This window comes from Triturus cristatus, chromosome 10, assembly GCF_964204655.1.
Source record: "Triturus cristatus chromosome 10, aTriCri1.1, whole genome shotgun sequence".
Taxonomy (NCBI): Eukaryota; Metazoa; Chordata; class Amphibia; order Caudata; family Salamandridae; genus Triturus; species Triturus cristatus.
The window spans coordinates 147431346-147457504 of record NC_140593.1 but is presented as its reverse complement, the minus strand read 5'-3'; the positions used below and the strand labels follow the sequence as shown (position 1 = coordinate 147457504).

The window sequence follows — 26159 nt, the reverse complement described above, 5'->3', positions numbered from 1 at the left end:
ATAAATGTTTAAAGGAGGAGATCTGCATGGCAAATGGTGAATGGGTCAAAGTGTTAAATACTTTGTTAACTGGACGCACAAGCGATGCTCCCTTAAGCAAAATCAATACTTCAGTAAGGAAGAGAAAACTAGCGATGGCATAAATGCTAACAATGACAATTGTTTAGGTTGGCTACTGATATACAAATCTACACAGCAAGATTCTAACACGTTCACTTCACATTATTATCGACAAGCACAAAGACCATACTTGCGAAAAATGAAAAAGTTTAAACTAGGCAGTTGAAAAATTCCAATAACAGAGGTTCTGCTACTTCAGACGCCTAAAATGACCCAGTATGTTTCGATTCATGGACGATTTGTTTGCATACCAAAACATACACAACTTGCACACTCTGATCCTGAAGAAGGTAATTTCTAGAACTTGTAAAAATCCTACAAGCCTGCTTGACAAGGGCAGCCAGGTGGGATACTGAGTACTACCAGGCTGTGGCATTGAGACACAGCACCCACCATCTGTAAAGGGCTGTCTGAAGCAAAGTATACCAATAATATATATGTAACTGGTTTTGGTGCATTATGGCACAACAATGCTACAATTGGGTATGATGACATGGTGACCAAACACAAAGCCAAAGTATCTCTAGAATCTGGAGAGAGCTCTGCACAACTATAATCCATAACTTTCCATCATTTATTATCTCTACATTACATCGTTTTTTTCAAACAAGAAAATGTGTGTTAAAAGTAGCCCTATGAGAATATGCCATATTAAAATCATCAGCGCTATTGCCATTCTTGCAAAACAAGGAAAAAAAAATCATACATTCAACATCATACACCTAAAATTTGGATTTGAAACCACTGTTTTGAAAAAAACTGCCAAATGTGTAATAAATTAAAGCAGTACTAACAGCACCGCTGTTGTATGAAACTCACACGTTTCATAGGAAAAGCAATAACTCTGGCATTGTTTGACAAATATGCACAAAACTTCACAGTAAAAAATTGATCTGAAAGAGAATTCGCCTCAGCCTTCAGACTGGACCAGGAGAATTATTTCTCTTAGTAGTACCCAGGGCGCTCCAGTAAGTGGCGTCGGTCGACTCCGCGTCCATCGTTGGCGTCGTGGTTGCCGGGATGACATTACGGTGCATACTTAGACACCGCCCCTGCGCACCGACGTCAGTTCTTTCTTTTTACGCGCCAGCCTAGCGCGGAACTGGAGAGAACTTACCCCCTTAGTCACTTTATTTAATTTTTTACATATCATTTTATTAACATACAAAGTAGGCACATTAACAAATAAGCTACACATTCACTCAGATTGGACATTATGGGCACAAATGAGGCATCTGGTATGGTTATGATCAATGACATGATTTTCAACCTTGTTCACAGTTCCTGCCTTAGTCACTTTTTGACTAAACATTTTTCGACTTTTGTCTACTTCTTTCTTCGAGTCATCGACTCCTTGAGCGCGAGGGATGTCCCATCGTTGGACCGGCTTCAAGCCCTGCGAGGTCTGTCATAAACTGATGTCTGTGACGGACCGGCACCTCGTGTGCCTTTGGCGTCTGGAGCGCGACCACGACCTGAAGTCGTGCTCCGACTGCCGGGCCAAGAATCCGTAGTCTTTGCAGGAGCGGTCCCGAAAGCTCTTAGAGGCCCGGCAGTCGGCTCTCCCGGTCTTCGCACTACTCAGGTAAGTAGAAGCACAAGAAGAAGGCATAGAAGCACGGTCGCCCTTCGCATTCCCCCCATCAGTCGGCTGGCGTGACGCGGGATCCGGAGCATCGTCGCTCTAAGGCTCTGTCTCCGGTGCCTAACAGTGGCAGTCAGGACTAATCTCCTGACAGAGGTGCTTCAACCTGCGGCGACTTCGTCAGAACCCCTCTTGCCCATCAATGAAGCCCTCACGGAAGTTCTTCTGGGCACTTGGTCCAAGCCCTGCATGGGAGCTCCTGTGGAACGGACGATTGCCCACCACCATCCCCCGGCGATCCCATTTTCCTCACCCAACACCCTTCCCCCGACAGCTTGGTTTTCCCAGCTTCTTCTTCCAAGGGCGCATTCCCTTCTGCTCCTCCAGACAGGGAATCCAAGAAGCTGGATCATCTTGGGAAGCGCATGTTCTCTTCCTGCAGCTTGGCACTGTGGTCCGTGAATACAGTGAATACCATGTGCCTCTTGGGCTGATACTCCCATACAATCTGGGATATGGTTGAGCAAGTGTTGCCTTAGTGCCCGGGCCGTTCACTCCCAAGCCGTGGCAGAAGGGAGAGAAGCAGCAAAAGTCACGATTCTCTGTGGACTGTATACCAGCGACTCACTCAGCAGAACGATTGCCACGTCAGTAGCCCAACGGCGCTACGCCTGGTTGAGGACGTCTGGCTTTTCGGGGGATGTCCAAGCAACTTTTTTTTTTTTTAATCTCTTTATTGAGTTCAAACAGAGACAGTGAAACAAAACAACACAGATGGTGCCACACAGGGCGCCTAAAGTAATCAAAATAAAACATTACCGAGAGAGCAGAATACCTCCAAGAAGTGTGCGTTGCAGTACAGACTCGTAGACCTCCTTACGGATAACAAAAATAAGCATATATCTGGGCTTTAGCCATACAGTGCTCAAACACAAGACAGATATCATACAGTTTAAATGGCAGTTATCTCCGCAGCGGTATAAGTCAGCAGATATTGTCTGAGGGGCTCCCAGATATCTTCAGGCCTAGATGTAGTAGGCAGCTCCTCTGCATACAGTGCAAGCGTTTCCTTACAGTATATTAAGTCTGCAATCCAATCCTTTAGTTGAGGGCCCGGCCGACCCGCCCAAGACATAGCAACACGTCTTTTGGCCAGCAAAAGAGCAATACGCACATATCTGCCCATCCCACCTTTCAAGTGTGGTACATAGCAAAGCAAACATGTGACTGGTGTACATTGCACCTCAGCACCTGTCATCTTGTGTATATGACTGAGAATCTCTTTCCAGTAGGTAAACACCGCAGCACAGTTCCATGCAAGGTGACAGAAGTCTGCATCCCCATGCCCACACCTTTTACACCGCGCAGAGTCCTGGAGCCCCATCTTATACAGTTTACGGGGAGTATGATATACTTGATGAACAAATTTCAGATGAACAATTCGTAAATTCCCGTTAGGCAGAAGTCTCCCAGTCAAAGCGCATATAGATTCCCAGTCCATCACCGTCAATGGTGTTTCTAACGCAGCATGTCAACGCTCTAGGCTACGATCTACCCCCCTCTGCACTTCCTCCTGAAGAGATTTATAAAGCTTAGTGATTAATTTCTTCTTTGTGGGGGCCACTAATAGCAGCTGTAGAGTGTGGAGAGTCGGCGGCTCCGCCAGGAACACCGGGTAGTGACATTTTAACGCTCGCTTTAGGCGATGTATAGTGTATGTGAAAAGTGGCGTGGAATTTGTGATGAAATCTAATTCAGTATCTAACGTGCACGTGCCCTCTGAATACAAATCCTGCATATGTGTTATTCCCACATCTTTTAACGTGCTGATTGGGCCTGTTTCCCGCATGACGGACAACGCTGCATGCCCAGCCAACGGCAAAGCTGGTGCATATAAAGGAAGCTTTCCAGCTATTCGACCATTGTCTGCCACGCACCCACCGTCACATCTATTGTATTGATCTCTTGTTGCGGTGTGCCCCTGTGGACATGAGTGAGTATTCCCGACAGTGGTATAGGGTATGCGTCCCTGTCCTCCACTGCTACGTGTGGGGTGAAATCATGCGGCCAGAACCAATAGTAGTTATATTGAGCCTGTGCACATAAGTAATAAAGAAATAGATCAGGTGCCCCGAATCCACCTCTGGCATATGGAAGCGTCAATGTGGTCCAGCTAATTCTCACCTGCTTTCCTCCCCATATCAGCTTTAAAAGCTGTGTCTTGACTTTGGCAAAGAAGAACAAGTTACTTACCTTCGGTAACGATGTATCTGTAAGAAACATTAGTTAGTTAGATTCCTCACCTTAGAATATCCCCAGGCGTCAGACTGGATCCGGAAGATTTTTCGTCAGCAATACCCCTTGCGCGTCGCTAGGCGTCGTCTGCGGCTCCGCGTCGTCGTCGGCGTCGTGCGCCGGGATGACGTCGTCGGAGTACTTAGACGCCGCCCTCGCGCGCTGACGTCAGTTCTTGTACATAGCCTTCCGCGCCAGGAACGCAGAGCCATGCAAAGACCGACACTGGTGCCAAAAATAAAATCTAGGGGCCTGAAAAGGATAACCTTAACCCTAGATGTCAGTTCGCAGAACGGGGAGGATGGGAGGGTCGGTGAGGAATCTAACTAACTAATGTTTCTTACAGATACATCGTTACCGAAGGTAAGTAACTTGTTCATCTGAAAGAAACACGTTAGTTAGATTCCTCACCTTAGAATAGATACCCAAGCAATACCATCCCCGGTGGTGGGTCTGCGAACCAAGATCACACCAGAAAGTCCTGGAGGACAGAACGGCCAAAGAAGCCATCCCTCCGGACTTGGCTGTCAAGGCAATAATGCCTGGCAAACGTGTGTAGCGAAGCCCACGTCGCCGCCTGACAGATGTCCTGCAAAGGGACTCCCCGTCCCAAGGCAGTAGTAGCCGCCGTGGCCCGAGTAGAATGGGCGCGCAGCCCAACAGGAGGGTCCTTTTTAGCCAAGGAATAGCAGATTTTTATACACAAAACGACCCACCGAGAGATGGTCGTCCACCCGGAACTGTTTTGTGCGGTCCAGATAAAAGGAGAGCGCACGTTTTGGGTCCAGACGGTGGAGCCTCTCTTCCTCTTTGGAAGGATGCGGAGGCGGAAAGAAGGTGGGCAAGGTGACAGACTGCCCAAGGTGAAATGGAGTCACCACTTTAGGAAGAAAGGAGGGACGAGGCCGAAGGACAACCTTGTCCGGATGAACAGACAGAAAAGGAGGCTTTGAAGATAAAGCCTGGAGCTCACTCACCCGTCTAGCCGAGGTGATGGCTACCAGAAAAGCAGTCTTTAGAGTTAGAAGACGAAGAGGGCAATTGTGAAGAGGCTCGAAGGGAGCGCACATCAGGAATGTCAATACCAGATTCAAGTCCCACTGAGGCATTACAAAAGGGACAGGAGGGAACGTGTGTGTAATGCCTTTGAGAAAGCGTGTAACCACAGGGGACTTGAAAAGAGAAGGCTGATCAGGAAGCCGCAAGAAGGCGGAGATGGCAGCAAGATAACCTTTCAGGGTGCCCAGGGCAGAGCCCTGCCGGGCCAGAGAAAGAAGGAAGAGGAGAACCTCAGAAAGAGGGGCGGAAAGGGGATCCACAGCCTTTGCTGTGCACCATGCCACAAATTTGTTCCACCGGCAGGCGTATACCGACTTTGTGGAGGGACGCCTGGCTGCCAGAATGATATCACAGACTTCAGGAGGCAAGTCAAATGGCATCAACTGCCGCCGCTCAATCTCCACGCATGGAGGTGGAGGCTGGACAGGTTCGGGTGGAGGACCGTCCCCTGCTGCTGCGACAGAAGATCCTCCCGAAGGGGCAGACGTATCGGGGGATCGGTCAACAGACTGAGTAGCTCGGGATACCAGTATCTTCGTGCCCAATCCGGAGCCACCAGGATGACTTGGGCCCGGTCGTGCCTGATCTTCTTCAGCACTCTGGGCAGAAGTGGTATAGGCGGAAAGGCGTACAACAGACCGCAACTCCACTCGAGACGAAAAGCATCGCCGAGCGAGTGCCGCCTTGGAAATTCCAACGCGCAGAACTGCTGACATTGCGCGTTCTCTGTGGCGAATAGATCTAGCCAAGGCTCTCCCCACTGCTGAAAGAGTTCTTGCGCCACTTCGGAGTTCAGACGCCATTCGTGATCCATCATGCACCGGCGGCTGAGTTCGTCTGCTCTGGCGTTCAGAGAGCCCGCCAGATGTTGAACCACCAGGGTGACGCCCTGGTGTTCCAGCCATGTCCAGAGGCGCAGAGCCTCCTGACAAAGGGTCCACGACCCCACCCCGCCCTGTTTGTTGCAATACCACATGGCGGTGGTGTTGTCCGTGAACACCTGCACGACACTTCCCCTGACAGAGGGAAGGAAGGCTTTCAGTGCAAGCCGGATCGCTCTCAACTCCAACAGGTTGATGTGGAGACGAGACTCCGCCGGAGACCAGAGGCCTCTGATCTCCGCCTCTCCCATATGGCCACCCCATCCCAGGAGGGACGCATCCGTCACTACGACATGCTCTGGTTGGGGAAGGGAGAGGCTCTTGCCCTTGACCCACTCGCGGTCCGTGAGCCACCACTGCAACTGTTGTGCAGTGCCCTCCGAGATCAAGACATGGTCGGACAGGTTGCCGTGATGCTGGGCCCACTGAAACTTCAGGTCCCACTGCAGAGCCCGCATGCGCCGCCTGGCGTGATGCACTAGTAGGATGCAGGAAGCCATCAGCCCCAGAAGCCGCAACACTAGCCTGACCGAAACCCGGGATAGAGGCCGAAAGATGGGAATCAGGGCCCGTATATCCCGGACCCGCTGTTCCGGTGGATGGACCCGGAACCGCGCCGAATCGAGAACCGCTCCGATGAAGAGGAGCTTCTGAGAGGGACTCAGGTGTGACTGCGGCACGTTGATGGAAAACCCCAGCAAATGCAGGAGATCCGCCGTAGTCTGGAGGTGGGAGACGACTGCCTGGGGCGAGCCCGCCTTCAACAACCAGTCGTCGAGATAGGGGAAGACTGGAACCCCTGATCTGCGCAGATGAGCTGCGACCACCGCCATCACTTTCGTGAACACCCGAGGGGCACTGGTGAGGCCGAAGGGGAGCACGGTAAACTGAAAGTGCTCTTGGCCCACCGTGAACCGCAGGTAACGCCGGTGGGCCGGCAGGACGGGGATGTGGAAATAAGCGTCCTGCAAGTCCAACGCTACCATCCAGTCTCCAGGGTCTAGGGCAGCTAAAACCTGAGCCAACGTTAGCATCTTGAACCTTTCCTTTCGGAGGAAGGCATTGACGTTCCGGAGGTCCAAGATGGGGCGTAGGCCCCCCTTGCCCTTCTTGGGAACCAGAAAGTAGTGGGAATAACAACCACGACCTACTTCTGGACTCGGAACGCGCTCGACGGCCCCCTTGGCCAAGAGAGCCGAAACCTTCTCGCGGAGAAGATCCAAATGATCCCCCGAGATACGGTGGTGCTGCGGTGGCATGGCTGGAGGGGTCGTCTCGAAGGGGAGGGAGTAGCCCCTTCGGACGATTTGCAGCACCCACCTGTCCGATGTTATGGACCGCCAGTGGAGCAGGTGATGGCGAACTCTGCCGCCCACTGGCGTGGTATGGGCCTGAAAGCTCGGACTAGGAAGGCTTTGAGGCGGATGCTGCCGGGGTGGATGTGGGCTGACCACGTCGGCCTCCATTTCCGCCACGGCGGAAGCCACGTCCGCGTCCGCGCGCAGGTTGGTTCTGCGGCTGGTGGCTTTGCGGACGTGAGGAGGCGCCCCTTCCTTGGCCACGAAAGGGGCGAAAAGCGGAGGTGTGCGCCCGCGGAGCCGCGAGGCCCAAGGACTTGGCCGTAGCCCGGGAGTCCTTAAAGCGGTTCAGCGCACTGTCCGCCTTCTCACCAAACAGGCGAGTGCCATCAAAGGGCATGTCCATGAGGGTTGTCTGGACATCCCCGGAAAATGACGTGGACCGCATCCAGGCGTGGCGGCGGAGCGCCACCGTGGTGGAAATCGCCCGACCCAGCGAGTCCGTGGTGTCAAGCCCACATCGTATGGCGTGCCGTGCTGCATCCCTCCCATCGGCCAAAGCCTGGGTAAGACGCGGCCGGACCTCCTCCGGACACAGGGGCAGCACGTCCTCCACCGTATCCCACAGGGAATGGGAATAACGGTCCAAGAGACAGGCGGTATTTAAGGACCGCAGGCCCAAACTAAGGGACGAAAACAGTTTCTTGCCGAACTGCTCGAGTCTCTTGGAATCCCGATCCGGCGGAGCGGTCGGGAAGGAGGATTGGGAAGTAGAGGCCTGGATAACCAGACTCTCGGGGGTGGGGTGTTGGGACAGGAAACTGGGGTCGCCCGGAGCAGGGCGGTGGCGCCTGGCAACGTTCCTATCCACAGGAGGAACTGTGGAGGGCTTGGACCAGGTGCCCTGCAGAACGTCAGTGAGGGCCTCGTTGAACGGCAGCAGAGGCTCAGTGGAGCTTGCTGAGGTTTGAAGCACCTCAGTGAGGATGTTAGTCCTCACAGCCACGGCAGGCAACTCGATCCCAAGGGCCTCGGCCGCCTTGCGCAGCACCACAGAAAATGCTGCACCCTCCTCCGAAGCCACGGTCGGAGGAGAAGTGAATCCAGTGTCTGGCGAGGTGTCCAGCCCACTGGCCTCCCCCAGTTCATCTGCCCAGTCCTGAGAAAGCTGTGACTGAACAGCCAGAGGGTCCTCGAACCCCTCCCAGTCGCCCCCTTCTTCCGATTCCTGATAAACAGGAGGAATGATCGGAACCGGACTGTAGAGATGGTAGGACTCAAGCGGCGCCGGATGCGGCGTCGGCGGACGCCGTGCCGGCGTCGGGTCCGGATGAGGGCTAAACCGGGGTGTCGGCGTCACAGGCGTCGGCGGCGCCGGTGACGGCGTCGGTGGTTCAGGCGTCGGCGCCGGTGGAGGAGTGACTAGGTCAACCGGCGTCGACTGGGGCCCAGGCAAGGGCCCCGCGGGGACCTGCGGCGTCGAGACCGGAGTCGTCGACGGCGCCGGGGCCGGAGCCGCCGGCACGCGAGGTCGCCCAGTCGAGTCCGCGGGGCCCAAAGGCGCGCCAGCGGGCGTCGACGGCGGGACCAGGCTCCTCATGGCCGAGAGGAAGGCACTGATCTCCGCCGGCGGCGCGTCAGCCCCAGGGACCGGAAGGTATGGGGGCGGACGCGGCACCTGCGGCTCCGCCGGAGCCGCGGGGGTGGAACCACCCTGACCCTCGGCCGAGTCGCGCGACCGGCGAGGGGAGTCCGAAGAGCGATGTCGCCTCTTGGACTTCTTTGAGCGTTTGGACTTACCCGACGACTTGGAGCCGGACGAGCGATGGCGTCGGCTAGGGCTCCGCGAGCGATCCTTGGACCTCCTCCTGGACCGGGATCGCGCACGACGCGGAGCCGAGTGGCGAAGCTCGAGAAGCTTGCGGGACCGCTCCCGCCTAGCCTTCGAAGTCAGGGCCTGACAGTCGTTGCACGACTCCGCGTCGTGGTCGGGGCCTAAGCAGTAGAGGCACCGGCGGTGGTGATCGGTCACCGACATCAGACGATGACAATCCTCACAAGCCTTGAACCCAGGCATCCTACCGGCACCAGATGTCGACAGACAAGGATCAAAAATGATCAAAAAGATTTAGTCAAAAAAGACTAAAAGGGGTAGCTCTCCCGGATCTGCGCTTACTGGCGCGGAAAAAAGAAGAACTGACGTCAGCGCGCGAGGGCGGCGTCTAAGTACTCCGACGACGTCATCCCGGCGCACGACGCCGACGACGGACGCGGAGCCGCAGACGACGCCTAGCGACGCGCAAGGGGTATTGCTGACGAAAAATCTTCCGGATCCAGTCTGACGCCTGGGGATATTCTAAGGTGAGGAATCTAACTAACGTGTTTCTTTCAGATATGTCTGGTTAGCCGGATGGGAATGTTACAGAATAAATACAAAAATCGAGGTAAAACCACCATCTTAACCACCGCAACCCGATCTGCCAGTGATAAAGGAAGATGTAACCACCTGTCCACCTGCTCCTCCAGCTGATTCAGTGCACTACCATAATTCTCTTTTATGACCACTTCTGGGTCCCGATGCACCCAGACACCCAGGTATTTGACAGGTTCGACCGTCCAAATCAGCGGATATTCTAAATGGGGGGTGGACACGTACATAATGTTAATGGTATAATCACTGATTTTTCCCAATTGATCGTTAGTCCAGAAAAGAGGCTAAATCTGATGTACTCCCGTAACACTGGGGAGAGGCTGATCTGTGGCTCCCATATAAAAAGGACCATATCGTCCGCGTACATAGAAATCCCAACCGGTCTCTGATTAAAATTGAGCGCAGTATGTCTATGGCGCTGACGTAGGATGCAGGCGAGCGGTTCGAGCATGAGAGCAAACAGTAGAGGCAACAGCGGACACCCCTGTCTAGTGCCTCTGTCTACACTCAGAGGATCTGAAGTGAGGCCACCCACTCTCACTTTCGCCGAGGTATCAGTATATAAAAGCTGCAGCCAGCGTAAAAAAACTTTAGGAAGACCCATTCTCCTGAGAATATGGAACATATATCCCCATTCAATGGAGTCGAAGGCTTTTGCGGCATCAAGCATGACCGCCGCGGCTTGGAGATCGGGATTTAAAATATGATACATAGCGAATATTGTGCGGAGGTTATTAGAGGTGGAACGTCCCGGCACGAAACCAGATTGATCCGGTAACACCATGATCGGGAGAAGCGGCTGCAGTCTAGTGGCCAGTATTTTTGCCAATATTTTCGCATCCAAGTTTATTAACGATAAAGGGAGATATGATTCGCAAAGTGACGGGTCTTTGTCCTTTTTGAGAAGAGTGATATTAAGCGCCTGTCTAAGGGATGGCGGCAGTATCCCAGATACATGAGCTTCCGCGTATACCTCTAATAGATACAGGGTGATAATATCCTCATATTGTTTATAAAATTCGGAATTGAGCCCATCTGGGCCAGGGGCCTTGTCATTGGGAAGGGATTTAATAACATCCTTAATATGAGACTCCCCGATGGGCTGGCCGAGATATTCACGATGGCCATCCGCCTGCCACACACAAGCTACCTCCTCTAAGTATTCAGACAGAGCAACTTCATCAAATGTGCCACGGTAGGCCTACAGCTCGCCGTAAAAAATTCTAAATTGCTCCACGATGTCCCGGGGTTGATAGTGCTCCTCCCCTCTTTCATCTACTATCTTTTGAATATGATGATGATGATCACGAAATCGCAGCGTCTCAGCCAGCTTTCTACCGTGGCACCCGGCTTCGCCGTACGCTCTGGCCACATGACGCCTCGACTTATATCTAAGCTCTGTGTCCGCCAGCTCCTCATATTCTTTCAATAAAGCATGGAGTCTGTCAAGAGGAGGAGTTGCCGGGTCCGTGCCATATTGCGCTTCGAGTGCACTGAGCTGTGCTTCAAGCTTCAATTACTGACCCCTAAGATCCCTCAAGATCCCCGAAGTGGTGCTTATGCATACCCCGCGAATTGTTTCTTGGAATGCCTCCCACAAAATTGCCGGGCTATCCACTGACCCCTCATTCAACTCAAAATATTGCTTGATCGCCCGCCCAATTGTGTCTGCATAAACGGGATACAGCAATGCCTCTGATCTAAATCTCCAGGTGAAAGGGAAGTGCGTGTTAGTTGGTATTTGGACTTCAAGCACTATAGGGTTATGATCGGAAAGCGTACGAGGTAGATTATACACCTGAGTTACCCATCCATTAGCTTCCTCATTCAGTAGTCAATAGTCTAACCGGGACCAGCTGTGATGTGCCGGCGTTACATGTGTACCCATTCTAACTGCTGCATTGCACAGACGCCAAGCATCGACCAAGCCCATTTGTGCCATAGCATCCCTCACACACTGCGCAATTTTGAGCGTGAGCGCTCCGTGAGGATTGGATTTATCTAGACACGGATCGAGGTGCGTATTGAAATCGCCACCCCACAAGATCGCAGCATCTAGCCACGCACGAAGCACTCCCAGCAGCTGCACGTAGGTATACGGCTCATCTACCACTGGACCATACACATTTATAAGTGTGATCAGTGTGGTACCCAGCTTGCCCTGCAGCAGAACTCAATGGCCGTCCCTGTCAGTTTTCATCCGGATTGGGATGAATAGTGTTCCCTTCTTTATCAAAATAAGGACACCTCTAGCATATGTAGAGAATGAAGATGCTGCCCTGTGCCCCGCCCACCTGCGCGCAATACTATTCTCTCTTGGCTTGGATAAATGTGTTTCTTGCAGTAGGGCAATATGAATCTTGTGTCGATCTAAACACGCCAAAACTTGCCTAACTTTTTTAGGAGTATTTAACCCCCGAACATTTCATGTAATACAGTTGTAACGCTCACCCATTTCTTCGGATACATTGCACGAATTTGCTCACAAGCACTGTTATCTGCAAACACCATAAAAACCTATAATTATCTGTATCTGTCTCCATTGAGTGCAAAATAACCACAACCCCAAACGGATGCAATACACCCCTCCCACCCCCCGCCCACTTTGGCAACCCCAATTCACCAAAGACAGTCCCTGCGACCCCCTCCTCACCCAACAAAAAACATTGAACTCCCATTTTAGGAAGGGGTATACCTATAGAGGGGGAACGTAGTGCCGCGCATCTCACTCCCCCGCTAAAGGGAGCGGGCCGCCACTGACCTTACAGCCATTGCTAGACAGCCCCCCGCACCCGGATCGGACTTATAGCCCGCACCACCATGACAATAACCAGAACAGTCAAATGTACTCCCTCCAGCAACATTAACCAGAGACATCATTAAAAAAACCTTCTGCCCAGTTGTGCCTAACATACGATGGTGAGACCAGCAACAGCAGTTTCCAATGCAAACATATCAAGGGCAAATCTCTCAATAGTGACCATATATTTTAGACAACATACATATAGACTTATACCACTCTATCACCACCCCAATCTACACATCCGTGGTGTGCAGCACAGGCCCAACTGAGGCCCAGGCAGGTAACAGGCAATCAAATTCACTTCCTGTCTCTGTAGACAAAAACAGGTGCAAAAGCACAACAATTATACAGAATTACTAGTCAATATCTCAAGTGTGGACTGGTCTTTGGTTCTTACGCCTCAGAGTCTTCGCATAGTCCATAGCCAGTTTTGGATTATTGAAGATTTTCGCCGCGTCATCCACTCCAATACGCAGACGTACGGGATACAACATAGCATAAGGCACCTGTTCCTGTAGCAACACTTTCTTTACCCCCTGGAATTCTTTTCTTGCAGTTTGAACCGAGGCTGTAAAGTCTGGATAGAACGAGAACTCATTCCCTTGGAACTGTATCATACCTCTCTGGCGGGCCACACGCAGCACTGTGTCTCTATTTCTAAAATTCAAGAGACGCGCTATAATGGGCCGGGGCGGCGCGCCCGGAGGCGGACGCGCCGCCAGAGATCTAGGAGCACGTTCCACCACCAGCATATTGGAAAGTGTGTCCGTCCCACAGACTTCCCGAAATAGAGCTTCAACGTATTCCTCTAAACGCCCCACATTTTGGACTCCGGCAGCCCCAGTATGCGTACGTTATTGCGCCGTGAGCGCGCATCCATGTCCTCATTCTTGTCTTTAATAAGCGCCAATATCTTTTCGATATCCGACTGTTTAACGCCAACTTGCTGCAAACCATCCTCAGTGTCCGAGATTCTTTGTTCGGCTTCACCCAGACGGACCCCCTGCTTATCTAATTTGGCAGAGATCGTGTCCATGTGACCGTTAAGCGCCTCAATCTTACCGTCGATGGACTGCAAACTGGTTTGGATCGCCGCCAGGGTCTTCTCTAAGGCTGAGGGGGCCTGTTCCGTTGTGTCCAATTCCGAGTCAGACGCTGCAGTTTGCATTGCCTTGCCAGACTTACGCGAATCAAAGTTTAAACGAGACTAATTTATAACAGGCATACCCATTGTGAGAGGTGTAGCAGCTCGCCAGAACAGCAGATCCACCGGATAAGGACAAAAGTTCGAATCCAGCTGCCCCACAACACTGCCAAGCACTCTACTCTGCAAGTAGCACCGAACCCCCAAACTTGTCAGTGTGAAAGCTCAGATGTGGGGTGGTCCAATATGGAAAGGACACACTTCCACAATCACCAATAATATCGGTACACCCGCAACTGGCCCCCCCAGCGATTCCACACAATCCAGCTGCTGCAGGAAGACCTCTCCTATTCAGAAACACCACTTGCTCCAACCTACCGGCCAGAGAGCACGACGCCTCACTCTTCACAGCTACTGATGACACTCGCAGATCTCAGCCGTGGTATCCAGGACTGCTGCCGTGCTGCTTGCAATTAGATTGGGGTCAACATAACCATGAGGGGTCCACACCGCAAAGATAGGCATCCACTAGCGTTACGCAGACAATGATGGCCGCACCAGGCCGCACCACAAGACCTCAAGCGCTCAGCACCCCGACCATCGAGCTCCGAGGCACAGCACAGGAGCAGGAGAGGGAGCAAGGTAATCCAATGCCCTCGAGACAGTCGTGCCGTCCTCCAAACGCACAGCCCAGCCAAATCAAATCCCGGGAGGCACCGCAGTCGAACGCCTGTGCACCCTCCTCAGAGCGTGCAGCCCAGCGCGGCACCGCAAGCCAGCTGCTTGCGTGCGAGGCGCCTCCGGAGGTCAGCCCAGAAAGCAGCCGCCAGCTCCCGTGCCTTTCAGCGCACGTCCGCGCACCGCGGCAGATCACTTCTCCGGCCGTAGCAACTGCCCCCGAAGGCCCCACAGCACACACAGGATGTCAAAGGGTGTGCGTCGCAGCACACCAGGTCCACAAGAAGTCTGGTCACCACGCTATCTCTGCGCCCGTCTCCAGTCCGCCGCCGCCATCTTCCAGTGCGACTGCAGAGAACGTCGCGATTCAGCACAGAGGGACAGCATCTTCCAGCAACAAGCGTAATGTGCGACCGCACTAGTTGTCGATCATCATGGCACTCTGAGGGCCACAGCAATGGAGGATTTTGGCAGAATAATAACGGCGTCCGGCAGAGCTGCACTACGGTGCTGCCATCCTGCCGTGCACCAGACCACGGCCCCATGTCCAAGCAACTTTGCTGGACATGCCCTTCGATGGCCGTCGCCTTTTTGGTGACAAGATATACTCAGTGCTGGAACGCTTTAAGGATTCTCGAGCTACGGCCAGATCACGGCATCCTACTGTCCCCCAGTCTGCTTTTCGCCCCCTTCGTGGCTACGGAAGGGGTACCCCACCACATCCGGCCTGGTCTAGCCACCAGTCCATGCAGGCTGCCCAGCCTATGCGCGGCCGCGGATGTGGGACCAGCGACCTCGCCGGTCTGAGAGCCAGGGGGCAGGACAGTCCACCCTTTCCCCCCTGCAGCAGCCTCCAAACCCTCCTAGTCTGACCTTTCAGGCCCATCAGCGGCCAGAGGGTGGCAGGATTCACCATCACTTCCCCCACTGCCAAACCATCACGTCAGACAGGTGGGTTTTGCAGCTAGTCCGAAGGGGCTACTCCCTCCCCTTTGATACTACCCCTACCTCCATGCCACTGTTTTTCGATTGCATGTCGGAGGATCATTTGGCACTTCTCCGCCAGGAAGTCTCAACTCGCTTGGCCAAGTGAGCTACTGAAAGGGTCCCTGCGCCAGAAGTAGGTCGTGGTTGCTATTCCCGCAACTTTATGCTACCCATGAAGGACAAATTCTGCGTCCTACCTAGACCTCAGGGCTCTCAACCGCTTCCTCCGCAAGGAGAAGTTCAAAATGCTCATGTTGGCTCAGGTTCTGTCTGCCTTCGACCCTGGTCACTTGATGGTGGCGTTGGAGTTACAGGACGCCTATTTCCATATTCCCGTTCTGCCAGCCCACAGACGCTACCTACGGTTTAAGGTAGACCACAAGTATTTTCAGTTCACTGTGCTCCCATTTGGCCTTACCAGCGCCACTCGGGTGTTCACGAAAGTGATGACGGTGGTTGCAGCTCATGTGAGTAGATCAGGGATTCCAGTCTTTCCCTATCTCGACAACTGGCTGTTGAAGGCGGGCTCACCTCAGGCTGCCGTCTACTACCTCCTGACTACGGCGGACCTCCTGCATTCGCTGGGGTTCACTATAAATGTGCCCATGTCACACGTGACTCCCTCTCAGTCGCTACTTTTCATCGGGGTTATTCTGGACACAGTGAGTTGGGATATTCAGGCTCTGATACCGAAGTTTCAGCCTCTATCCCGGATTTCGTTGAGAATGACCCTGAGGCTGCTGGGCCTCCTGCATCCTGCTGGTGGATCATGTCAGATGGCATATGCGGGCTCTGCAGTGAGACCTGAAGTTCCAGTGACAGCAGCATCAGGGGAATCTTTTCGACTACGTACGGATCTCGGAGGGAACTGCACAACAACTGCAGTGGTGGTTAACGAACCAGGATTGGGTCAGAGGCAGATCCCTCTCCCTTCCCCAACCAGACCTCGCGGTAGTGACCGATGCATCAGTCCTGGGATGGGGCGGCCACCTGAGAGAGGTGGAGATCTGAGGAGTCTGGTCTCCGGCGGAGTCCAGGCTCCATATCAACCTGTTGGTGCTCCGGGCAATTCGCTTGGCATTGAAGGCATTCCTTCCCTCCCTCACAGGGAAGGCTGTGCAGGTGTTTAAAGAGAACACCACAGCCATGTGGTACTGCAACAAACAGGGTGGATGGAGCCGTGGACCCTTTGTAAGGAGGCTCTTCGCCTTTGGACATGGCTGGGAACATCAGGGCATGACCCTGGTGGTTCAACACCTGGCAGGTTCTCTGAACGCCAGAGCGGAAAAACTCCGCCGTCGGTACCTGGTGGACCACGAATGGATTCTCCAATCAGAGGTGGCGAAAGGTCTCTTTCAGCAGTGGGGAGAGCATTGGTTAGATCTGTTCTCCACTGAAGAGAATGCGCTATGTCAGCAGTTCTGCACGTTGGGAGTTTCCAAGGCGACCCATGCTCAGCGACGTTTTTCATCGCAAGTGGAACTGCGGCCTCTTGTACGCCTTTCCGCCTGTACCATTTCTGCCCCGAATGCTGAAGAAGATCAAGCGTGACCAGGCCCAAGTCATTCTTGTGGCCACGGACTGGGCACGAAGAGTCTGGTACCCCGAGCTCCTGAGCACGGCCATCGATTCTCCGATCAGACTGCCCCTTCAGGAGGATCTTCTGTCGCAGCAGCAGGGGACGGTCCTCCACCAGAACCAGTCCAGCCTTCACCTCCTTGAGTGGAGATTAAGCGACGACAATTGACAGCTTTTGACCTCCTGCCCGAAGTCTGTAATGTCATCTTGGCAGCCAGGCATCCCCACACTAAGACAGTCGATGGAACAAGTTTGTGGCATGGTGCACAGCAAAGGCTGTGGATACCCTCTTTGCATCTTTTTCTGAGGTACTTTTGTTCTTTCTTTCTTTGGCCCAGCAGAGCTCTGCTCTGGACACTCTTAAAGGCTATCTGACAGCCATTTCTGATTTTCTTCGGCTACCAGATCAGCCCTCTTTGTTCAAGTCCCCTATTGTTAATAGGTTCTTTAAGGGCATTATTCATCTCTTTCCTCCATCTCCTTTCATAATGCCTCAGTGGGACTTGAACCTTGTGTTGACTTACCTTGTGTGCGCTCCCTCCGAGCCTCTTTACAACTGTCCCCTCAGGCTCCTTACTCTGAAGACTTCTTTTCGTCTTGCCATCACCTCTGCTCGCCGAGTGAGTGAGCTTCCGGCTCTTTTTTCCACCCCCCCTTTCTTCTCCATGCATCTGGACAAGTTACTCCTTTTACCATAGGACAAACTATTATTATGCGCACCTTTTTCCCACCTCCGCACCCTTCCAAGGTGGGGGAGAGACTCCACGGTCTGGAACCTAAACGTGTGCCGTCCTTCTACCTTGACCGCACTAAAGATTTCAGAGTGGACGATCAACTCTTCGTTGGTTATGTGAGTGCCAGGAAAGGTCGGGCTGTCCAAAGGTATACCATCTCAAGATGGGTTGTCCTTTGTATAAATATTTGTTAGGCTTTAGAAAAAAAGGAACCTCCAGTAGGGCTGCAGGCGCATTCCACTAGAACAGGGATACTCAAAGTACGGCCTGGGGGCCACATGCAGCCCTCCTGTCCTTTACATGTGGCCCCCTGAGCAGCAGCAGCACTGGGCTGCTATTTACACAACTCAGCAATAACATTAACATTTTCTTAAAATATACAACAAGAACTTATTTAAAGGTTATTTGCAGTTAAACAAAAGGAAGTAACTAGGCCCTTAACTTTAGGAACACCTTCATTTTTAAAGACAGCAAAAAAGTATATTTCATTGACCTATAGAACCATTTCACCTTGGTAAATCAAATTATAGCAGTGCATTCAGCAGTATTTTTTTAAAGTGAGGGAATTCAAACATGAATTTAGAAATGTGCATGATTTTCACCCCCTCACCCCTGATAACACCATTAGTGATTACATCTAAGCACAGGAGATGGTTTTGTACAGCACACATCCAGTAGTCATATATTTCCAGGTCCTTTTATATGTGATAATGAAGAACAAGCATTTACAATGCAATGGTCTCGGCAATATTATAGGTAGAGCTATTGGTATTGCTCATTATTTTTTTATCATTATTGTATCCCTAAATAAATGGCATTGTCATTTCTATTGGCATTAGCTTTTTTTTTGGCATATGTGATACCTATTGCATTAGCAGAGAGAGAGTGAGGTAGTGAGATAGAGAGAGAGAGTGAGGTATTGAAATAGAGAGTGAGGTAGTGAGAGAGAGTGAGGTAGATAGAGAGTGAGGTAGTGAGATAGAGAGTGAGGTAGTGAGATAGAGAGAGTGAGGTAGTGAAAGAGTGAGGGAGAGGGATGTTGTGAGGTAGTGATATATAAGCATAGAGTGATGTTGTGATGTAGTGAGATAGAGAGAGAGGTAGTGAAAGAGAGTGAAAGTGAGTTAGTGAGATAGTAAGAGTGAGGTAGTGAGATAGAGTGATTGAGGTAGTGAGTGAGAGAGAGTGAAGTGGTGAGGTTGTGAGCTAGAGAGTGAGGTAGTGATGTTTTGAGAGAGAGAAGTTGTGAGATAGTGAGGTAGTGAGATAGAGTGGAGTAGTGAGGTAGAGAGAGTTATTTAGTGAGAGAGAGTGAGGTAGTGAAACAGTGATGTAGTGAGGGAGTGGCATGTTGTGAGGTAGTGAGATGTAAGCAGAGTGGTGTTGTGATGTAGTGAGATAGAGAGAGGTAGTGAAAGAGACAGTGGTGTATACCATGTGCATCAATATCACTTCCACGTTCATTCATACTGTTATCTGTGTAGTCTTTGCCATCGATTTGCTATGACCTTATTTTAATAAAGCAAGCACCCTCAGTTTACCCTTCCAGTACATCTCTGTTGCTTGTTTTAAGGCGTTACCCACATATTTGGTCTCTGCATCCTGTGTTCTGGTTTTAGTATCATCTTGTATTTGTGCAGCCTATGTCATACTTTTAGCCACTTGAAGAATCTCTGCACTTGCCTTGATGCGTTTGCCCTTATATGTTTCCTGTGTCCTGGTTTTACTGTCCTATTGTTTTGTGCAGTCCGTTTCTTGGTTTCACTACCACTGTCTCTGTGCAGTCGGTACCCTAGTTGTACTCCCTTGTTGCATGTGCACTGGCTCTGGTATCATTTTACTTTTTATTTCGCCTGTGCATTGGTTTTCACTATCATCCCGTTTCTCTACAGACGGTGTCCTGATGTTACTCTGTATTGCATCTGCTCTGGTCCTGGTATGGTTTTACCCACCTGTGCAGGCTGTGTTTTGGTTTTCACTATCTTCTTGTCTATGTACAGCCGGTGTCCCGATTTTACCCTTGTATTGCATCTGCACTGTTCCAAACGCGGCTTTACCCTCGTGAATGTCTGTGTAGCCTCCGTGTCCGGATTTTACCCTCGTATTACATCTGCACTGGCCACGGGTTGTCTTTACCATCTTGTTTGTCTGTGCCACTGGCATGAGGTGCCGCATCCTGCACGTTCCTCTTTGCGTTTTGACGTAATCCAGTAAGGTATTCTGCTAGAGCATGTGTGGCTTTACAGTGCAGTGTGTTCCCTTGTGGGATGTGATATGTCTAGGTCTCAATCAATTAATGTGTGTTCGGTGATCTAAAACATTTAATATGACTAGTACTATGCAAATGATCTGAGGAAGAAAAATTTGGTGTGGAAAAAAATATCAAATTACTATTCAATTCCTTCACTAGTGGGTGTATAATTTGATTGTTCGATAAATCAAGTACAGTGCAAACGTGGGCAGATTATTATCAATTTGTTTCCATGTTCTGTCAGCGGTTGCAGATATGCAATGTTCATTTCCTAACCCTGAACACATTTTTTTAAACTGGGCTAAATGCGTCTGTTAATTTGAACAGGAGAATGCTATGTCAGCCAAAGTGTCTTAGGCATCTGAGAGCCCGGTGAGGGAGACCTGCGAGAAACACCGTAGTGCCCAGGTGGAGAGTAATCCGGGGGTGGGGACAAGTTGCGATACGAGGGAGACAGGAGTCTATGAGGAGGAGAGAGGGGCCTGCGGGATCCAGGGGGAGAGAGGGGCCTGCGGGATCCTGGGGAGAAAGGTCGCCGGGGAGGAGACGGAGGTCTGCGACCCCCAGGAGAAAGGGGATCGTTCGCCTTTAATGATCTCTGTTGTCCTTGCGCCAAGCTGGCGACATATACACCCGATTCGCCGTTTGCTACCGCCTCTCATCTGCGGATTCGTGACCTCCCCCCTCGGGCACGAGAGTGCACTCACCCGTCTACTGCTCTCCGGCTCTCGGTGGTATCTTGCTGAAGGGGGCGAAGGGTACCTTCGGGAGCGCGGGGAGGGAGACCTACGAAATGAGCCGTAATGCCTGGAGGTCTTAGGCATCTGAGAGCCCGGTGAGGGAGACCTGCGGGAAACACCATACTGCCCAGGTGGAGAGTAATCCGGGGGTGGGGACAAGTTGCGATACGAGGGAGACAGGAGTCTATGAGGAGGAGAGAGAGGGCCCCCACCCCCTCCAGCCTAAGCCCTGACGGCGCCGGACGGATGGATCCTCACGGCCAGACGACAGTAAAAAAATGGCGGATCGAAGCTTCGAAACTTTTTCGGATTCGGGGGCGTGTTCCTGCTGTTCTAAAAGGGCGTGGCTAAAAAGTGGAAAGAACAGCAAGGAACACGCCCCCGAATCTGAAAAAGATGGAGCCTATTTGGAGGGACGGCTCTCTCCTCCAATGGCTGGCCTCCGTTTAGGAAGCCAGCCAATGGAGGAGAAGCAAAAAGAGAGGCGGGCTAAATAGCCACTCTAGAAAACATTAAATCTTCCGACTTCCGGTTCTGCCTTTGGCAGACCGGTAGTCCTCGACCTAAAAAGGAGGGAAATGAAAATAAAGCAATTGCCCAAGGTCACACAATTTGGTCAAGTGGAGAAGCCGGGATTTATCCTAGGTTTTCAGGTTTCACATTGCAAAATTTAGTTCAGCCAGTAGATATACGTGCTTTGCTTCCCCTACACCTACTTTACAACAGCCCCACCTCCCCCACTGGCATCAGTGAGGCCCTCGGTCACACCAAAGACCAAACTTTACGGCCCCAGGAAAATGTTTGTGAGTACACATGCACTCGAGCTACCGCAGCAACTACGGCTTTGTCACGTGGAGTCCCACTTATCGACATGTGTTAGGCGGCCACGTGGGCATCTATGCACACGTTCACCAGACATTATTGCCTGGATAGACAAGTTCGGAGGGACGGCTACTTTGTCCATTCTGTCCTTCAGGGTTTTCCGGTGTGAACTTGGTTCGCAGACCCTCCTCTGGGGAGGTTATTGATGGGGTATCTATTCTAAGGTAAGAAATCTATAACTAACAGTCTCTTTCAGATGAACAAGTTACTTACCTTCGGTAACGATGTATCTGTAAAAGACATACGTTAGTTATAGATTCCTTACCGCCCCACCCATCCTCCCGCTCTGCGAACTGAATTCTAGGGATACCTAGTTTTAGAGCACCAGTGGTCAGTGTCTTTCATGGCTCTGCGCTTCTGGCGTGGAAAGTCGTGTCAGAACGACGTCAGCCTGCAGGTGTGGCGTCTAAGTAGACAACGCATCGTCATACCTGCGACCACGACTGATGACAAACGTGGAGTCAACTGACACCACATAACGATGCGCTGGGGTATTGCTAAGAGAAGAAATTCTCTGGATCCAGTCTGACGCCTAGGGGTAATTCTAAGTTAAGGAGTCTATAACTAACATATGTCTCTTACAGATACATTTTTACCAAAGGTAACTAAATTGTTCATTAGAGTTTCATTATAATTGCTAAAAAAATGAGGAGGAGGCATCTTCAAAAATAAATTGTTCTATAGCAATTGCTGGAAAGAGTATCACCAAATTTGGCATGCAACAGAGGCCACTGTGCTTTTTGGTGGTTGTTATAAATTTGTTTAGTGTTTATTGGGAAAAAGATGAGGTACTAAATATATAACAATCGGAGAGAGAAAGTTCTTAGAATTAAACTTTTTATCTGAACTCAGAATGTGATAGAGACATCTGGAAAAAACCTCATTTGTAGCCAGCAGACAAATGGCACTTTTTACAGTAATTTCCTATCTACAGTATCACTCTTTATTGCCATCCACCTTTTAAAAGATCTGCATTTCTAGCTATTTTGTGGCATGCTTTTCTCATTGTCTACCACCCCAGCATTCATTTTGACTTAAGCTGTGCAGCCTATTTCTCAAACACGATTTTACTTTTACAAATAAGTGTACATCTTACCTCTCTGATGTAGGAACCCAAATAGAGCAAAGTGGTTACCCTGCACCACATAAACTGAATACTTTGTCAGTAGCGTCAACGTGGGATTAATGAGAAAGCACAGCTAGTGTGCAAGTTTTGTGGCCCTGTAATCGAGTCAGATTGCTGGGGTTGCAATTAAAATCAGGCTCTAAACTCAAACTGTCATAACTATATACCATTTTGGAGCTTGGTGTGGAGTATGTTTTAAAATACGCAGAAAGGCTTTTAACGAAGTAATAGTCTTGTGGGTTGCCGTCCACAAAAAAATTACAAATTTGAAAAGAACACACAAGGTATGGGACACTCAGTAGAATTACTGACTTAATTATTCTGCACGTTTTTTTCCAGGATCAAACTTATCTGCAATCGATTATTTTGTGAATATTTCATGCTATATTGCAAAACAGTTTTAATGGTATTAGCGGTCAAAATATTCAATCCTGACTAATCGTTTCAAACTTAACTATACCCCATTATCTTACACATACTGAGTAGGTATGACAACAACCTAACCAATATAAGCTTTTCTGCTCATTAAAGACCTGTGGGCAGTTGTTTTGGTATACTATGATAAACATTTCTTTACATACTCCAACATCATTTCACGGACTGTGGAGGACACCTTCTCCCTGGAGTTGTCATTCCAAATCAATTCTGGGTTTTCGTGCGTGCCTTCGAAAATGTGGACAGCGGCTTCAGGATTATCCCTCATGGCATCCATAAACAGGCCTGGTAAGAACTTCATCAGCGTCAGCCTGACCTTTTGAAAAACAAAATGGAGATATTATTCAGGGTCACTGATGAGAGAGAGATGAAAATACTGAATTAGATTATATAATGTCTAGATACCAGGCAAAAATTTACCCCTGCGCGTGGGAAGGTGGCGTCGTGATCGCCGGGATTACGTTGCGGCAGCTACTTAGACGCCGCCTTCATTCGCGGACATCAGTTCTGTACACGACTTTCCGCGCCAGGAACACAGAGCCATGCAAGATACTGACCACTGGTGCATTGAAGCTAGGGCTCTGAAAGGGATGACCTTAACCCTAGAAATCAGTTCGCAGACCGGGGAGGATGAGTGGGGCGGTAAGGAATCTATCACTAACTAAAGTCTCTTACAAATATATAGTTACCGAAGGTAAGTAACTTGTGCATCTGAAAGAGACACGTTAGTGATAGTTTCCTTACCTTAGAATAGATACCCCAGCAATACCAACCACGAAGGTGGGTCTGAGAACCAAGATCACACCAGAAAGTCACGGAGAACAGAACGGCCAAAGAGCCATCTCTCTGGACTTGGCTGTCAAGGCAATAATGCTTAGTAAAAGTGTGCAGCACCACGTCCCAATGCAGTAGTAGCTGCTGTCGCCCTGGTAGAATGGGTGGGCAGCCCCACCAGAGGTTCCTTTTTAACCAGAGAATAACAGGCATTTATACAAAAGACGACCCAGCGGGAGATAGTCCTCTGGTGTACAGCCCGGCCTTTCTTGGCGCCTACGTAGCCAACAAAGAGCTGGTCATCCACCCGGAACTGTTGTGTGCGATTCAAGTAAAGTGAGAGCGCACTTTTTGAGTCCAGACGGTGGAGCCTCCCTTCCTCTCTGGAAGGGTGCGGAGGTGGGAAGAAAGTGGGCAGGGTTATAGTTTGCCGGATGTGGAAGGCAGTAACAACCTTTGGCAAGAAGGAAGGACGAGTGCGGAGCACAACCTTGTCCGGATGAACAGATAGAAAAGGAGGTTTACAGGAAAGAGCCTGGAGCTCACTCACGTGCATAGTGGAGGTGACGGCAACCAGGAAAGCAGTCTTTCAAGTCAGTAAACAAAGAGGACAGTTGTGAAGCGGCTCAAAAGGAGCGCACATCAAATGAGTAAGAACCAGATTCAAGTCCCACTGTGGCATCACAAATGGAATAGGAGGGAAAAGGTGAGTAATGCCTTTGGGAAATCTACTTACGACAAGGGACATGAAGAGAGAGGGCTGATAAGGGAGCCTGAGAAAGGTCGAAATTGCTGAAAGGTAGCCCTTAATAGTGCCCAGAGCAGAGCCCTACCGGGCCAAAGAAAGAAGGAACAAAAGGAATTCTGAAAGATGGGCAAAAGGGGGATCTACAGCCTTTGCTGTGTACCATGCCACAAATGTGTTCAACCTGCAGACGTATACCGATTTAGTGGAGGGACGCCTGACTGCCAGAATGACATCACAGACTTCAGGAGGCAAGTCAAATGGAATCAACTGCCGCCGCTCAATCTCCACGCAAGGAGGTGGAGGCTGGACAGGTTCGGGTGGAGGACCGGCCCCTGCTGCTGCGACAGAAGATCCTTCCAAAGAGGCAGTCAGATCGGGGGATCCACACTATACGGAGTAGCTCGGGATACCAAACTCTTTGAGCCCAGTCCGGGGCCACAAGAATGACTTGGGCCCGGTCACGCCTGCTCTTCTTGAGCATTCTGGGTAGAAGTGGTATAGGCGGAAAGGCGTACAATAGACCACAACTCCACTTGTGACGAAAAGCGTTGCAGAGCGAGTGCCGCCTTGGAAATTCCAACGCGCAGAACTGCTGACATTGGGCGTTCTCTTCGGTGGCGAATACATCTAACCAGGGCTCTCCCCACTGTTGAAAGAGACCTTGTGCCACCTCCGAGTGAAGACGCCATTCGTGATCCATCAAGCACCTGTGGCTGAGTTCGTCCGCCCTGGCGTTCAAAGAACCTGCCAGGTGTTGACCCACAAAGGAAATGCCTTGACGTTCCAGCCATGTCTAGAGACGTAGAGCCTCCTGACATAGGGTCCACGACCCCACCCTGCCTTGCTTGTTGCAGTACCACATGGCGGTGGTGTTGTCTGTGAACACCTGCACTACTCTCCCCTTGACAGAGGGAAGGAATGGCTTCAGTGCAAGTAGGATCACCCGGAGCTTCAGAAGGTTGATATGGAGCCTGGACTCCGCTGGAGACCAGAGGCCTCTGATTTCCGCCTCTCCCATGTGGCTGCCCCATCCCAGGAGGGACGCATCAGTCACTACTGTGTGCTCCGGTTGGGGAAGGGCGAGTGATCTGCAGCTGACCCAATGCTGGTTCGTGAGCCACCACTGCAACTGTCGTGCAGTTCCCTCCGAGATCTGGATGTACTCGGACAGGTCACCTTGATTCTGCGCCCACTGGAACTTCAGGTCCCACTGCAGAGCCCGCATATGCCATCTGGCATGATTGGTGAGCAGGAGGCAGGAGGCCATGAGGCCCAGCAGCCTCAAGGTCATCCTGACCGAAAACCAGGACAAGGCCCGAAAAGATCAGAATCATAGCCGGAATGTCCCGGACTCGCTGTTCAGGAGGATAAACTTGAAACTGCGCCGTGTCCAGAACCGCTCCGATAAATTGGAGCTTCTGAGAGGGAATGAGGTGCAACTTCGGCACGTTGATGGAGAACCCCAGCAAATGCAGGAGGTCGGCTGTAGTCTGGAGGTGGGAGACTACAGCCTGGGCGAGCCCGCCTTCAACAACCAGTCATTGAGATAGGAGAAGACTGAAACCCCTGATCTGCGCAGATGAGCTGCGACCACCGCCATCACTTTCGTG

General features: G+C 51.1%; 1 protein-coding gene across 5 annotated transcripts in view; it reads right to left on the bottom strand.

Annotated features, from left to right (window-relative positions):
* The window catches only part of DNAJC13 (DnaJ heat shock protein family (Hsp40) member C13), a 1667846-nt gene that overhangs the window by 272341 nt on the left and 1369346 nt on the right, over positions 1-26159 (bottom strand). For all 5 annotated transcript variants that reach the window (XR_014970022.1, XM_085630673.1, XM_085630671.1 and 2 more), the window contains one exon: positions 23174-23343. Coding sequence is in view for 4 of the 5 variants with exons in the window: in XM_085630673.1 (XP_085486799.1) it covers positions 23174-23343 (170 nt within the window). In the remaining variant the exon portion in view is untranslated. The remainder of the gene's footprint in view (positions 1-23173; positions 23344-26159) is intronic.